Source organism: Macrosteles quadrilineatus, unplaced genomic scaffold (assembly GCF_028750875.1).
Source record: "Macrosteles quadrilineatus isolate MER2022 unplaced genomic scaffold, UCM_ALF_1.0 Scaffold_9__3_contigs__length_116548681, whole genome shotgun sequence".
Taxonomy (NCBI): Eukaryota; Metazoa; Arthropoda; class Insecta; order Hemiptera; family Cicadellidae; genus Macrosteles; species Macrosteles quadrilineatus.
This window is the reverse complement of record NW_026542602.1, coordinates 53,667,448-53,683,099: the sequence shown is the minus strand read 5'-3', so window position 1 is coordinate 53,683,099 and position 15,652 is coordinate 53,667,448. Positions and strand designations below refer to the sequence as shown.

The 15,652-nt window shown below is 32.9% G+C and overlaps 1 protein-coding gene across 1 annotated transcript; it reads left to right on the top strand.

Annotated features, from left to right (window-relative positions):
* Positions 1-612: 612 nt before the first annotated feature.
* LOC129002415 (alpha-amylase-like) lies at positions 613-15,000 on the top strand. The gene is made up of 11 exons (XM_054430196.1): positions 613-701; positions 6,220-6,405; positions 6,574-6,719; positions 7,353-7,497; positions 8,529-8,641; positions 9,260-9,390; positions 9,960-10,085; positions 11,303-11,412; positions 12,192-12,390; positions 12,894-13,012; positions 14,767-15,000. The coding sequence occupies exons 1-11, from the start codon at positions 645-647 to the stop codon at positions 14,974-14,976; spliced, it is 1,542 nt and encodes a 513-aa protein (XP_054286171.1). The 5' UTR covers positions 613-644; the 3' UTR covers positions 14,977-15,000.
* The last annotated feature ends 652 nt before the right edge of the window (positions 15,001-15,652 follow it).

The window sequence follows — 15,652 nt, the reverse complement described above, 5'->3', positions numbered from 1 at the left end:
GAAATTCTGTATAAATGGCTCCTAGAAAACCCAATGTACCAGATTGATGAGTTTTTAAATTCTGAAATAGTTATTTGAATATGCTGTCATCCTACATAGCTTTAAATAGAAAATAGTATTTAGCTTTAAAGCCTGACACTTGTTTAGACTAATTTGACGAGATCTATTGTAAACAATGTATTTACTTAATGGTCAATAAATTTCTTATTCTTATTCTTATTCATTCATTCATTCATTCACTGTTGAACGATTTTTAATTGACAGAAATTATGCAATTATTAATTTCAACCAAAAAAGTTGTAAAGCATCTAAAACCACCTTAGTTGCATGCAGCAAACTATTGTTGCCATGAGAGGACCCAAATGGTCCTTGTTTTATTTCCGGTGATGGGGGGCCTCAAATCACCATCTAGCCGAGGGCCTCCAACGGAGCCAGACCGGGCCTGCTGATGCTTGTTGGTTAAACAGGTACAATTTATACACGTTTCGCTCGTTTGCTAAATTTGTGGAGTGTGAACAAAATTGTTGGTAAAATCAACAAAATATCAACTCGCAGAATTTTGTAATCGTCCATCAAAATTTGTCATGTGACAAGTATTAATGGCCAGATGGTTTTACAAACTAGTTAGTTGGAGCAAGGCAAGTATGACGTTCACACGGCTGCACGTAGTTTTATCACAACTGACATTGTTCTTGTTATTGGTGAGTTTTAAGATAAATATCAGCTTAAATACCTTCATCAGATTAAATAATAACCACCAGCAAACCTGCTGACTAAGCGAATTTCATTTTGTATAATTTGGATTCATATAAAAATATTTCCATAAACTAGACATTTATATATTCTATTTAAATAGCATTCGACTTAACAAGTAATTAGGTTTGCTAATATGGGTACACTTCTGCAGAGGACCTATGATTGTATCATGGGAAGTCTACCCAATTAAGTTTAGGTAGTAACTTTAAATTAAAGTGTTTGATAGTTTAAGGGTTCTGGAACATTCTTAATAATGTGGGGGTATCTGCAGAGGACCTATGATATTTTATACGATGAATAACGATAAATACCGAAACATATCAATATTTATCTGGTTTGATATTAATATCGCAATGATTTTAGTTTTATAAATAAATAAATAAAAATGCCTTTTATTAGCTCCTCAGTACAAACAGTTTTTACCATTTTACCATATGATATAAATAATACCCCCGCCGCAGCAAACCTGCAGACTAAGCGAATTTGTCCATCTACCTGGTTGGAATTCTACTAAATTATTCCTTTAAATTTATTTCCTATTTAAATATCATTACCCTAGTAGCACAAATATATATTAAATACATACGAATAAATATATTTAAAATCTATTTTATATATCTCAAGTGTGTATTAATGTCAATTTTATATAATACTAGCTGACCCGGCGAACTTCGTATCGCCTAAGTTATAGGTTTCCCCTAAGACAGACCGACCCGGCAGACGTTGTCTTGCCTTTGACTATTTATAATTTAAGTACCGTTACGTTTAATTTTCAAGATGATCTCGTTCGCATTGCTCAATCACGTCCTGGTTGAAGTTCGTTCGCTACGCTCACTCACCTTTGGGTTGGAGCTCGTTCGCTACGCTCACTCACCTTTAGGTTGGAGCTCGTTCGCTGCGCTCACTTGCCTTCAGGTTAGCTCGTTCGCTACGCTAACTCGCCTCCAGGTTGAAGTTCGTTCGCTACGCTTACTCACCTTTGGGTTGGAGCTCGTTCGCTACGCTCACTCACCTTTTGGTTGCAAATTAGCTGTTGTCATAAATGTAAAAGAAATAATAGTGCTGCACCCTGTTGGTAATCCTTGTAACTTTAATGCTATTGAACATCATAGAACAGAACCAACTTGTTTAATTGAAACAGCTGTTAAGATTCATTAATTCCATTTCTCATAAGGTTAACATGGGAAACTCCAGAGCCACTGGGGCGGAGCCCTTTTAAGAATTTCGAAACGGGAAATAGTTTACGTCCGATTCGCATACCTACAGAATTTACACACCAAATTTCATAACGATCGGTGAAGTCGTTCCGGAGGAGTTTGCAGACAAACACTGTGACACGAGAATTTTATATATTAGATTTAAAATATATTAAATATATATAAAATATGTTTTTATCTATTAAATATTAAAAAAATATGTTCCAATAATATATTTTAGTGAATAATATTTAAATAAAAAATGTATTTAATATCTCTTTCAAACATCCCATGGGGCCTAAACATTAAAACATAAAACAATGAAGATTTAGTATGAAAAGCACAATTATCAGTTGAGTAAATTGATTAAATAGTTCATAAAAACAAATTTTGAAAAAAATTACTGGATAAATTTTTTTTTGCCCGGGTAGGTCTTGAACCTAGGTCCTTCGACTTATGAGCCTCTTACCTTACCTCTGAGCTACTTGTGACTGTTGTTAGCATTAGTTTTCAAATGGTGAAAGAGTGGCCGTCAGTTGCAATGGTTGCAATACTTGAAAAATTTTAATAATATGATTCTATTAATCTGTTTTTCTGTAATTCGTTTCTTAAAAGCTTGCCAGTCACTAGCACCCTTTTCTAGCCAATCATTCGAGATTTCTATGATCACATTCATTGTCACATGTTGCAATTTAAAAAATAAAACCCATCAATACTTTTTTCGTTTGACCCAAATGTAGGCTGTCGAACATGTACACTGCCTCTTAATTATATTCGTAATTTTTTTTACCTGCATGATAGAGTGACACCATTCAGAGTACGTATTATTATTAATTTATTTTTAACGCTTTCACAATAGCAATTAATTATCATACAAAAAAGCATGTATAAATTGATAGACACTATAAAAAACAAAAAGATGCAATTTATTTATTTGCTAATTATAAAAGATTATAGGCTATATATTCTACAAATATATTATTATTTTATTAATAAAAATACCTGACGTGTTTCAAAATATATTTATAAATACTTTAAATATATAATATAGTTTCAAAAATATGTTATATATATATTAAAAATATTCTCAACACATAATTTTTTTAAATATTTTATAGGAAATATATACATATAAAATATGTATATTATAGATTCTATACTTATTTGAGCCATATAAATTATGAATCTATTTTATATATTCAAAACTTATATTTAATTTATATTTTGCATTGCTTTTTGGTAATATTTTAAATATATATTTGAATATATCAAACTATTATTAAAGATATATTATTTATATATTTTATTCGAGGTTCTATCAAATACAACTTTAAATATATAAAATATTTATAAAATACATATTTGTGCTAATAGGGTAATTTTAATGAGAACGTAGGTTTGCTGCTACAGGGAAACAATAAGATGTGTTTTTATTGAAATATTGATAGCTTAGTATGAAGTAAATGAATTTTACTAATTTCATTAAAATATGTCTATAGACAAGCAAGCTACAACAATTATTTATTCTCCATAAGAATAACAAAAAAATTTTAAATCTACACTTTTTTGGAATTTTTTCAGTAATTGTTAGGCATACAACGCAATAATATACTTGCGAAATTTTATGTTTTCAGGGTGAAAAATGGAAAACCCCCATTTTTACCCCTAGTTTGTGAACCTGGTCGAATAAAATGTAGGTTTACACGTTTATACCAAATTTCATTAAAGGATCATTTTTGCTTGAGTTATCGTGCTAACAACGGAATGAAAATTTAATGGATGGTGTTCTTGGCCTCTGGGGACATCAAAACAAAAAAGTAAATTGGTGCCGGGTCCAGGTCTTACCATGAGACCCACAGTAATAGCTTATTCCCTATATGGGAAATTCGCTAAAACAATAACAATAACAAAAACAAGTCTTTTTATTCCTCAGTTTCACTTAGTACTTAATCTTCAAATATTAAAAATTAAAGAAATGGTTTGTAAGTTTTTAGTTCATATTTGTTAATTTTTTTAAAACGTTTTTATTAGCTCGCTTTCTTGTCCGGTACAAATTTTGCAATCAATTTTGTACTAACTTCCCGATGAGCTAGAGACTTGATACTTGAAACATAGCTCACAAATGGAAGACAATGCAATATTATATCATTTGATTTTCATATTACTCCTGGGCTACGCCCCATGGGCTTCCAAATTTTTCATGTTTACTTTTTGAAAGAATGTAAATATATCAATTAATTTAAGTCAGCTGTAAATACTTAAATTTGACAGTTCGAAGAGCAGAGGTTAAGAGGTACAGGTTATGCTCCCAAGAAATTCTTTATCTAAACAAACATTTCAAAATAAAGATAAACAATCTGATTACATATAATATATGTACATATAATATAATACATATAATGTACATATGATATAACAATTGGCCATGGTGGAAGGAAAAAACATAGGTGTGCTATTCCCACATATTCTGACGTCACTCGGATTGCAAACAAAAGATCATCTGATTGTAACTGTCAAATTAGTATGTATTTGTTTTTATTTGGTTGTTATTGTTTTTATAATAATAAAAACAATAACAACCAAATCAAAACAAATACATAATATACTAATTTGACAGTTACAATCAGGTGATCTTTTGTTTGCAATCCGAGTGACGTCAGAATATGTGGGAATAGCACACCTATGTTTTTTCCTTCCACCATGACAATTGGCATTATTAACAAACACCATTATAATACCATTATATTATAATGGTGTTTGTTAATAAGTGTTTGTTAACCATTATATTATAATGGTGTTTGTTAATAATGCCAATTGTTATATCATATGTACATTATATGTATTATATTATATGTACATATATTATATGTAATCAGATTGTTTATCTTTATTTTGGTTTTTGGTGTAAATGGTGTTTGTTAATAATGCCAATTGTTATTTATTTAGTATTCTATAAAGTAAACAATAAATTAAATATATTGATATTTATAGTTAGTAGGTAGGTCATACATTCAATGTAATACATAATTATATGAAAAGAAACTCAAATAAGCCTTAGATTTTCCACATGCCTCTGTCTTAATCTGATATAGATGCTTGAAAGAGATTTAACATCCACACACATTAAAACTAAAAAGTAGAAAATAATTTCTAAATAAAAAACGTTTTTAAACGCACTAAAAAGTAGAATTCATTTATAAACATGTTGAGAGCAGCGAGCACATAATAATGGTGGAGAGTATAAATACTTTTAATATTTAAAACGAAAAACGTGGGGTGCATGCAATAGATAATATTAATTTATGTTTTGGTTATTGTTTGTTTTGCTACATTTTATATAATAAATTGTGTTTATGTTTTTATATTGATAGTTTTATTTATTAAATATCAATAAAAACGTAAACAAACCAAATTTTAAATTGATGGTTGCAATCACGAGTACCTACTAGGAAAATACAGGATCATAAACCACGAATACTAGAAAAATACCGGTATGGATCATAAACATAAACAAATGACATTGTTGGCCCAAATCCTACTAATAACATTGAACATATGTTTTGGCAGTTCCATTTAAGCAATGTTGAATAATGTTTATTTTCGGGCTAAAAACATCATTTGTTTATGTTTATGATCCATACCGGTATTTTTCTAGTATTCGTGATATAAACACAAACAAATGACGTTTTTAGCCCAAAAGTAAACAAAAAAAAACCATATGATAATTAATACTATCAGTATATGGGTTGTGTTTACTTTCGGGCCAAAAACGTCATTTGTTTATGTTTATGGTCCATACCGGCATTTTTCTAGTATTCGTGGTTACAATAGAACAAAATTATATAATCGATATATGGTACCGAACAAGTTTCGATACATCGTTAAACGATAATATATCGTAGGTTCTTTGCGGAAGTGTACCCTTGATCAACAAGCAAGTAAACTACAAGTTTACTTAATTTCCATAAGAATACCATGAGAAGCATATTTGAATCTATGCATAATTTCATAAAGACACCTTTATTAGTTTTTGAGATATTGAAAGGATGGTGTTTTTGGCCTATTGTAACATCAAACGAAAAAGTAAATTAGTCCTGTGTCTAGGTCTGGGTGTAGCTGAGACCTACACAGTTATATCATTCTCCGTTTTCCCCTAAAGTGTGGACATTTACGTATTAATAATTATCACTGTAGAACACTGCGAAACACGGGTATGGTAGCTAGTATTACATATAAGCTAAATTCGTATAAACCAAACATTTTACAGGCCGGGAAGATAGACAGTTATACGCTCCCTGTAGATGTAGAAAATGAAAAACCAGCCAGTCCTCGCCATGGGAAAACATTTGAACTGAAGAGTGGAGTTATCGCAAATTTGTTCATGTGGCGGTGGTCAGATATTGCCGATGAATGTGAGCAGTTTTTGTCCAAAAAAGGATTTGATGGTGTCCAAGTAAGTTTGTAATTCTGACTTATGTTCATAACTTATATATATGTCTAACAAAAAATGTTTTATTCCCGGATAACAAAACTTATTAATACACTTTTTGTTGGGTTCATTTAAAATAAAAGAGCAAATACTTCTCAAATTTCCTTTATCCTTTCTCCACCATTGTTACAGATCTCTCCCCCTGTTGAGCACGTTAAGCCAGATGGGCTCTGGGATAGGTACCGGTACCAAGTGGTCTCATATCAGCTGATAAGCAGTTCAGGGAGTGAGAATCAGCTGAGAAATATGGTCAAAAGGTGTAACAAAGTTGGTGTCAGGTCAGTATTACTCTGGTTAAAAAAGGAGAAACCCTTAAACTAAACATTTATGATATTCTTTAAGAAATAACATTCAAATAAACAAATGACTCTGGCATTGAATGAATTTATAGAGCTTCCAAAAGTCATTGTTGTTGGATAGTTACTAGTACTACACCTTCGCGTAACTAAATTCATCCTCGGTACATTTTGTAACCCAAGGACTTTGGCAATTCCGAATACAGTAAGTGGACAGGGATCATCTGGTATTCAGATTGAGACTTTGCTTCAAAGCAGAAAGTTAAGAAATTCATAATGAGATTGTTGAAACAAGAACGACTAGAGGATGCACCTCTCCTTTAGAACTTGATAGCAGCTATCTTAATAAAGATAGGTGCTTTGCCTTATGCTATATTTTGAAATGGCAATCCTTGAGGTTGGGAAGTTCAACGGGACATTCATCAAAGGGTCTGGATTTGATGGTAAAGAGCATTTTTAATTACAATTACGTCCACGACAGTAATACAGTAACATGAAAATAAACCTTAAATGTTTCAAGTTTCATGTTAAAAGAAAAGATTATATGGGCAAAGGTAAAAAAATGAGTTCTTTGTTTACAAATAGAAACACCATAAATCTCTTTTGTTTATACAGGGTGTTTGTCGATGTTATAATCACCCATATGACAGAGGTTACTGACCGAGATGGCGTGGGAGGTTCATCTTTTTTCCCTGAAGACAAGTATTACCCAAGCGTTCCATACACTAAAGAACACTTTCATCCACGTTGTGAAAAAGAGGTATGTTTAGGAATTGTGGTCCAGCTGTCATTGATCATTGAGGTTTCAATAAATGGTCCTGACTTATGAAAGACACAAGAAAAAAAACTTTGAAGAAACAAGACTTGCAGTAATGTTCAGACAACAATACTTTTATAAATAACAAAAACACAATCAGCTTAAACTCCTGATTGACGTATAACAGATGATTGGAAAGATATTTAGACAATATAAAAGGAGTATTAACATTGTTTAAATGGAGAAAAGTGGTTGTGCATTATGAAAAGAACACATTTCTCTGTTATTATATGTATATCCATTCTTAACAAATAAGGTATTATTGAAAACTACATAAAATCAAGGGAGTATGTTTTATCTATGATAAAATATACCAACTTTTTTGTCTCGTGTAATTGTTTTGTATAGTTAACGAGTTTTGTGAAATTTAAATTTGACAATAAAGATTTTAAATGTCCGCCATTTTGAAACGGTAAACATGAATAAGATAAACATTTTTTGCAAAATATCAACACTGTATCTGAAACCTTTTAGGAGTTATTAATTTCTTTGTAAAAAACACATAAATACAGACAGACGGTAAACTAGGCACCACACAGACCATTGTTCCTATGGTGAAATGTGTTTGTCTTGACCTAACGCAATAACGCTATATACATGTGTCCTGAGAGTTGCGGGAAACCCTGTATATTAGACCATAGACAAATAGAATAAATATAGACCGTCAGCTGTGCTGCGGTTAGAATAAGCTGGGGCGTCCACCGCTAAGATTGCCGTGTAGTTACGGAGCACACCGTTGCAACATCTGCTGATAGCATACGGCGAGTCGGCGAGGAACCGACGATGGCAGCGAATCGAACACCGAGTGGCACATCGCGGAACCTTCCTTTGACAGTCTTTATTTATTCTGTTTGTATATGATTACACTCACAAAAAAATCTTTATGGAATTGCTGACTGAAGTACAGATAATTGATATTTTTACACTAAATTTTATATTTACTACAAATGATTTACATTTTTTTGCTTTTGTAGACAGAGTGTGCAGAAGGTAGTGTGAATAACTTAGACCTGTCTCTTGAATATGTAAGGGAGAAGATTGTGGAGCATTTAAACCACTTGATAGAAATCGGGGTAGCTGGTTTTAGGTAAAAAAATCTCTTTTACTTGTGTAATAGCTTTCACATGTATGTACATTGTACATATAGGTATAATACATATGCTATGGAATAAAAGATAAATTGTTTTGTTGAAAAAGGAATTATACAAGATGTAGTATAATTTATACATATCGTAATAAGCATTACATTTTAATGTGCCATTTTAGGTATGTATATTTTCATGATTTAAATATATGTCTCTACCTTACACTCAGCCTGGACTCCCAAAGAAGTACGGTAGAGCAAGGCTGCACTTTATAGATTAGTATAATTTCGGACTTTGGACTTGAGTAGAGGCATAACACAGGCTTGGGCCACGGAGTGTTAAGTTTTAGAAAAAGAAATTATGAGATGTATACATGTCAGATTCAGGAATGCCATTAACCAAAGGATAAGTTATAAGAGTTTTTACAAAATGTTGATTCTGTTTTCTAAACTTTATCACATGGAGCTTTACCGTAATTATGAATACCGTAGTCTGTAGTTTAAGAATTCTGAGCATTATGAAAACTTATCTTAAAAATATAGATGAAAACTTGCTGTCTCTATAAATAAAGGCTACATTCTATCGGTTTGTATGATGACATGATTTACCAAATTTTTCAGAATAAATTTGGCCAGTTTTACGGCTGCTGATAACTTGTCAGTGATCTACCAGAGACTGCATTATCTCAACACAGAACACGGTTTCCCTGCAGAGACTAGGCCTATGATATACCAGGAGCTCATGGATTTAGGTTTGTAAGATGCCATTAAAAAAATTATTTTAACTAATAGTCAATCTTACAGCCTACAAAGTCAATGTTGAGCAAATTTCTCATTAACAACACTTTGGCTAGAATATAACCAGATATCCATCCAAACCTCAAACTCGAAAATGTTGACAAAAACAATACTTTCTCCATATACAAGCTATAGGAGGGGGAAAGTAAAAATAAACTGTAAATTTAAAATTCCCAGAAGAAAAAGAAAACTGAAAATTTTTCCATTTTATTCTACCATTAACATTAGATCAAAATCACCCTTTCCCTTCCACGTAGCAGCAAACTTGTTGCTTAATTGTTAAATCTAATGTTAATTTACTGTATAAGGTGAACAAATATGACTCGTTCATAAAGAAATATTTTAGTTGAAATCCATTTAGACGAATTTGAACTCACTTAATTTAGGTTTGTTGGAGTGGGAATATTTTTTACCAGAATTGTAACTTTGTAAGCCTTAAAGTTAAAAAATTATAATAGATTAATGCCACCTTCAACGAGAGCAGATGTGAAAATCAACTGATATTATGATGATGTGTTCACAGATAATGAGGATCCAATAAAGTATGAGGAGTACACCCCACTAGGATTAGTCTTAAACTACAAGTTTGGCCATCAGTTGGCGGAGTTTTTCCTAGGCAACAAAAAACTCAAAGATCTTCAGAACTTTGGTTTGTTTGGTTTAGTCTTCCTAGTAGTTTGTTTATACTTATTTTTTATAGTTTTAAGACAAGCTAGCTGAGTTTAAAAAGCTCATCTAACAATAGAAATGTCTCAGAAAGTCAGTAGCTTTTTGGTGGTTTGAAACTGGACACAGCTGTCTCATCATTGGGCTGTAAATAAATACTAGCGTCTCAGGGGGCTGGTCAAAAACCGATGATAACCTCTTCCGCGAAGGAGTGGGGGATTGTGGGAGTGTCCCTCACGTCCATTTAAGAAAAATTATAAAATAATTTTTTTAATATTATAAAATTCAATTGTCATAACCAAACACCGACAGCTACTTTGATTAGCTTGTTTGATTACTAACCAAACTTGCTGATAATATAAAAAAGATATAAAATAAAAATTGATGATGGTTTACTCCAAAAAATAGTTCTGTTCATAAAATAAAATTTTAAATGCCTCAAATTCTAACAAAAAGATGTACAGTTAACAAGTATTCGCATTCTAAGCAAAATCTTTCACAAAAAGTTAGTGTCACCGGTGGGATTCAATCTGAATACCTCTTGGACATCAGCCGAGTTCTCTATCCCCTACACCACAAACACTGATGGATGCACTTCGTATTGTTGCGGTAATGGTGTTCCCTCAAGAGAAGAGGGTGACGTCATGCCCCCCACTCTTTCGCGAAAGAGGTTCTCATCGGTTTTTGACCAGGACCCCGAGACGCTAGTGTAAAAAAATGATTCTGACTGATAGAAGACAAGATGATGTTAGTCAGTAACATAAACAAAGCTACGCAGATCACCTCACTTCATTCTACTAATTCATCCTATAACTAATCATGGTAGGGGGTTGAGTATGCACTGAAAGTGTCACTCTTTTTGACTTTTGATTGTTGTTGGGGGCATCTTGAGGATGACAAAAACCGACGTTGAAGGTGCACAACCTTGGGGGGGGGGGGGGAAGATGCACTGAGTTGCGTTCTAGAACATCGTTCATATCTCGTGAACTAGACACGATAGAAAACATGTTATGTAACACCCCGAAAGTTATTTGTATGTTTTTTGTGCTACATAGGCTACATGTAGAAAACGATAGAACATGTTATTCAATATCTATTGGTATTCATTTTTTATAATAAAAAATATATTTAGTTTTAATATTGGCACACTAACCTATTTAAAACAGATTTCAATATTGTTGTTTGTTTGATCTAAACCAGGCTCAGAAGAAAGTATCCTGCCAAAACGACAACTGGTTGTGTTTGTTGAAAATCATATCACGGAAGGAAACATTAATCATCTAAGCTACAAGAAATCAAAAGTGTACAAGGTTAGAGTCGATTGTGTTGTTAATTCTGCTACATTTAAGAGAAATTAATTATTTTGTAGTTATATTTCATAAGTATTGAACTTTACTAATTTTTACTATTTAGTGGTGTAGTCGTAAATTGTGCAGATTGTGGACGCTTAACATTATCCAAAGAATGACCAACATATGATTAGAACATAGGACTCTTGGAAAAAGAAGAGTTTGGAAACCCACCTACATTACTATGCATTCCTAACCTACTTCACCACTGCTTTTTATGTAAATAGCAAAAGCACAAAAGCACATAATCATTGGAAACAAATTAGTTTTAGAATGTTGAGAGCTTTTACAATAGAGGCATGTTCAATCCTGAACTATTTAAATCCATATAATCCGCCATCTTGAATTAAAATTCAGGCTGCCGAGTAGAGCCCCCTTAAGATATAACATGTTTACTCGTTTTGAGGTAAACAAAATCCGCTATTTTATGACTTCCTGTGCTATTCTTATGGAGGAAATGTTGTGTTATATCTAATTTTATGCTGAACATATCAGAATTTCACGATTATTCCCTACATCACGGACTAATAGTTCATCACATAAAACACCAGCAGGATTTCAGATATAAAAGCGAACTCACATTCTGTGGTGTATGTCATATTTTAAATTTATTCATAACACTAAGGTAAGAGATACTCTGTTATACAAAATGTCTAGTCAGTGAAACAGAATCGTACCCAAAATGTCATCCTACAACTTTAAGAAACAGTAGCTTAAAATATTTGTATTCCTATTCACAGATGGCAGTGATTTTCATGTTGGCTCATGCAGATTACACTTCCAATATATTTTCGGGTTACTCGTTCGAAGATGACCATCAAGGCCCTCCTGATCTGCCCCCTCGTCCTATCAAGAGAAACATTTGTTCCAACGGTTGGGAGTGTCAACATCGGTGGCGCCAGATATACAACGCAGTGGAATTCCACAACGTTGTCAAAGGTAGAGTGGAATAAAATAAGAAGGAACTGATAATAAAATTGTCATAAAGGAATTGTTTAAATTGGTATTGTGCATACATACTTCAAAATGCAAAGCCATTATTTAAACCAAGACAGTTCAATCAACTGTTCTATTACTTTAGGTTCACCATGATGACCGTTAAATGGTAAACTATGAAAATTCTTAAAAGTACCACCTGCTGTGTAAATTTAAGTTGTGGCCAAATGAGCTGCAAATCTGAAACAAGCTAAAACCACAGTGGAATTCATACTTGGCGATAGCGTCGATTCTCCTTCACATCGTTTTCCTGACACTAATCGTACCATAAGGGTGAGATTCACCAGGATTGTAGTGGATGAAAGAAATAGCCTCACAGAAGTTTCAGAATGGGACGGGTGGATTAAAATACAAAGAATAAGCAACGGACAGGGAGTAAGATGTTTTTGTTTTTTTATACATTATAAGCAGTAACATTAACATGACAATTTTTAATGTTTTGCTAGGTACGCCAGTGATAAATTGGTGGTGGAACAAGGAGAAAAATCAAATTGCTTTTTGTCGAGGGAACAAAGGATTTGTGGCTTTCAACTTGGACTCTGTCAAATTAAATGAGAATCTCCAGGTATTAACACTGAGAAAAGTATTATTCCGATCCACTTACTTATCTCCAATGTCTATAAGATTTTCCAAATACTACATGAAAATGGGCACATCACAACAGTACCCAATACCCTATTTCCACATTATTCATTCCCACACTCATTCGAATGACTATTCCTGAACGTTAAATGAGCTGATATTATTGTTGGAGTTTTTCTTAAAACACTGACATCTGATAAGCAAATGAACAAATGTAGTTTTATATACAGCTAAAAAAGTTAACTGGTGTGATATATTAGTTAACTATACCAGTTGGGAAAACTGTGTTTCATGAGCACATAGTCATTGCTTCTCTCAAAATTTTTGGCCTTTAGCTTCGTGTGGCCATCTACAGTTCTTGGATTTCCGTTTAAACTCAAAACGTCTCTCCCTCAATATTTGTATAACCTTCTAAAATCGTATCTAACTAATCAACTTTTTCAAACGAATTTCAAAAATTCCTTATCTGAACTGAGGCCAATACATTCTGGAATACCTCAGGGGAGTGTTCTTGGCCCCTTGATATATTTGGTATACAAATAAGACATCCCTATATTCCTCAACGTCACATTTAGTTGCTACACATATCACACTGCACTATGATGACACTGATATGCTGATGACACTGCACTATTATCAAGTCATGTAAACAAATTAACTTGCACCCCCTTTAACTTTTAACTATTTGAGATATTTGAAATCGGTGTGCAGCAACATGTTTTGGATATGAAGGGCTACAATAATTATGGTCAGTTTTGACAATTTTGCCATTAGTGGTAGCGGGAGTAGGGGGTAGCTCAAAATTTTCACATAGCAAGTATAAACGAGTTTGATAACATTTTGCAGGTCTTGACGAAACATAACAATTAACATAAAGAAAATAGAATCGCACCATTAATAACGAAATGGCAGTTCAAAATTACTTTTAATAACCGTTGGCTTAATTATTTTTAGCTGCCATTTTGTTATCAGATTTCTCATTTCTTTATTTTAATTGTTATGTTTTGTCAAGACATGTAAAATGATACAAAACTCGACTGTACTTGCTATTTGAAAACTTTGAGCCACAACCTCCTACCCCCGCTACCCCTAAGGGTAAAATTTTCAAAACTGACCATAATCATTGTAGCCCTTTATACCCAAACAATTCGCTGCAAACCAATTTCAAATATCTGAAATAGCTAAAAGTTAAAGGGGGTGCAAGTTCATTTTTTGGCCACCCTCATGGTTATTTGGATTTGAAACTATTTAGGGCGCCATTTTGTTATTAGTGGGCAGATTTTGGTTTTCTTTAAGCCAATTTCTATGTTTCGTCAAGACCAGTAAAAGAATGTGCAATTAGGGTATCTCTTTGTTTTAAAATCATATCTGAAATCATGTAAACATAGTAGTTTACACAACTACCGGTATTGCGTTAGGTCTATTTGTGCGAGTTGCATACACTACTTTTCCTATGACAAGCTGAGACCGTTTTTAATTACTAAAAATCACTACTCATATGTTTTCATGTACTATAACCTTTCTTTGCCACTGACAGTGATGCAACGACTGATTGACTCATTGTACCAACTCATTAACAATAATTAAACTGATACAAACAACTGATCTTTTCAATTCTGAGAACTGATTTAGGACGGCTAGTTAAAAAAACCGTAGGTAAATGTATTTTTTTACATTTCCACAAAATTTTATTAATAAAATAAAGCAGAGTGTATGTTTATGTTAACGATATTTCAGACATGCCTGCCAGAGGGAGAATATTGTGATATAATATCTGGAGAATTTACAACTACAGGGTGTTCTGGCAAAACAATAAAAGTTGAAAAAGACGGAAAAGCAAACATAGTTATACCAGAGAACGCCAGTCCTGAAGACGGTGTTGTGGCAATCCACATTCAATCTGGATCTGTGTACGGAGATGGGAATTCGGAGAAAACTGAGATGTAATTTCTACAAATGAAAATGTATGAAATAAATTACATGGAATTTATCATTGTTGACTTGTTTCTTGATAATCACTAAATCGGATTGAATGGTGGAAAAATCTGATCTTGCCAGTTATTAATTTTTCAGTTATTCATGCCTTCCCTGATGTGATCTCAGATCTCATTGTAATTTAATAACATTATTTAATTGTTCTTCTATCCTATTCAGAAATATGATTGGGATATGCATTCTATATATATAAAGGATTTTTAATGCAAACTTTTATACAGTGTGGTAGAAAAGTCCCGGAACGGTTAAATATTTTAAAAAATAATGCAGATAGAGCTAAAATACTTGGTACAAAGTTACAGGGCATAAAACTCTATTTTAACACATATTCAGTGATCCAATAATTCTTCAGGGGGACGGCCCACAAGGAGTCGGAAAAAAATCTTAAATAGAAGCATAGGTCAATATGCACATCAAATTAAAGGTCTTTTTTAGTAGAATACAATGCCGCAAACCGCACTTCAAAAGGTTGATCCTGCGCAAAATGGCAGATGTTCAAAGATTTCTTGAATCCGCCACTTTGAATCTTTGAACGACTGCCATTTTTTACTCAGGCATTCTTTTGAGCTTGCATGAATTTACGGCATCATAATCTAAAAGTGAAGACCTTTAATTTGATGTGCACCTA

What these genes read in the sequence shown, in the direction of transcription:
- LOC129002415 (XM_054430196.1), top strand. Translation starts at nt 645, where the DNA reads ATGACGTTCACACGGCTGCACGTAGTTTTATCACAACTGACATTGTTC. An exon ending in CCAGGAGCTCATGGATTTAG is followed by an intron (nt 9,391 to 9,959) that starts GTTTGTAAGATG and finishes ATGTGTTCACAG; the next exon opens with ATAATGAGGATCCAATAAAG. An exon ending in CAAAGATCTTCAGAACTTTG is followed by an intron (nt 10,086 to 11,302) that starts GTTTGTTTGGTT and finishes GATCTAAACCAG; the next exon opens with GCTCAGAAGAAAGTATCCTG.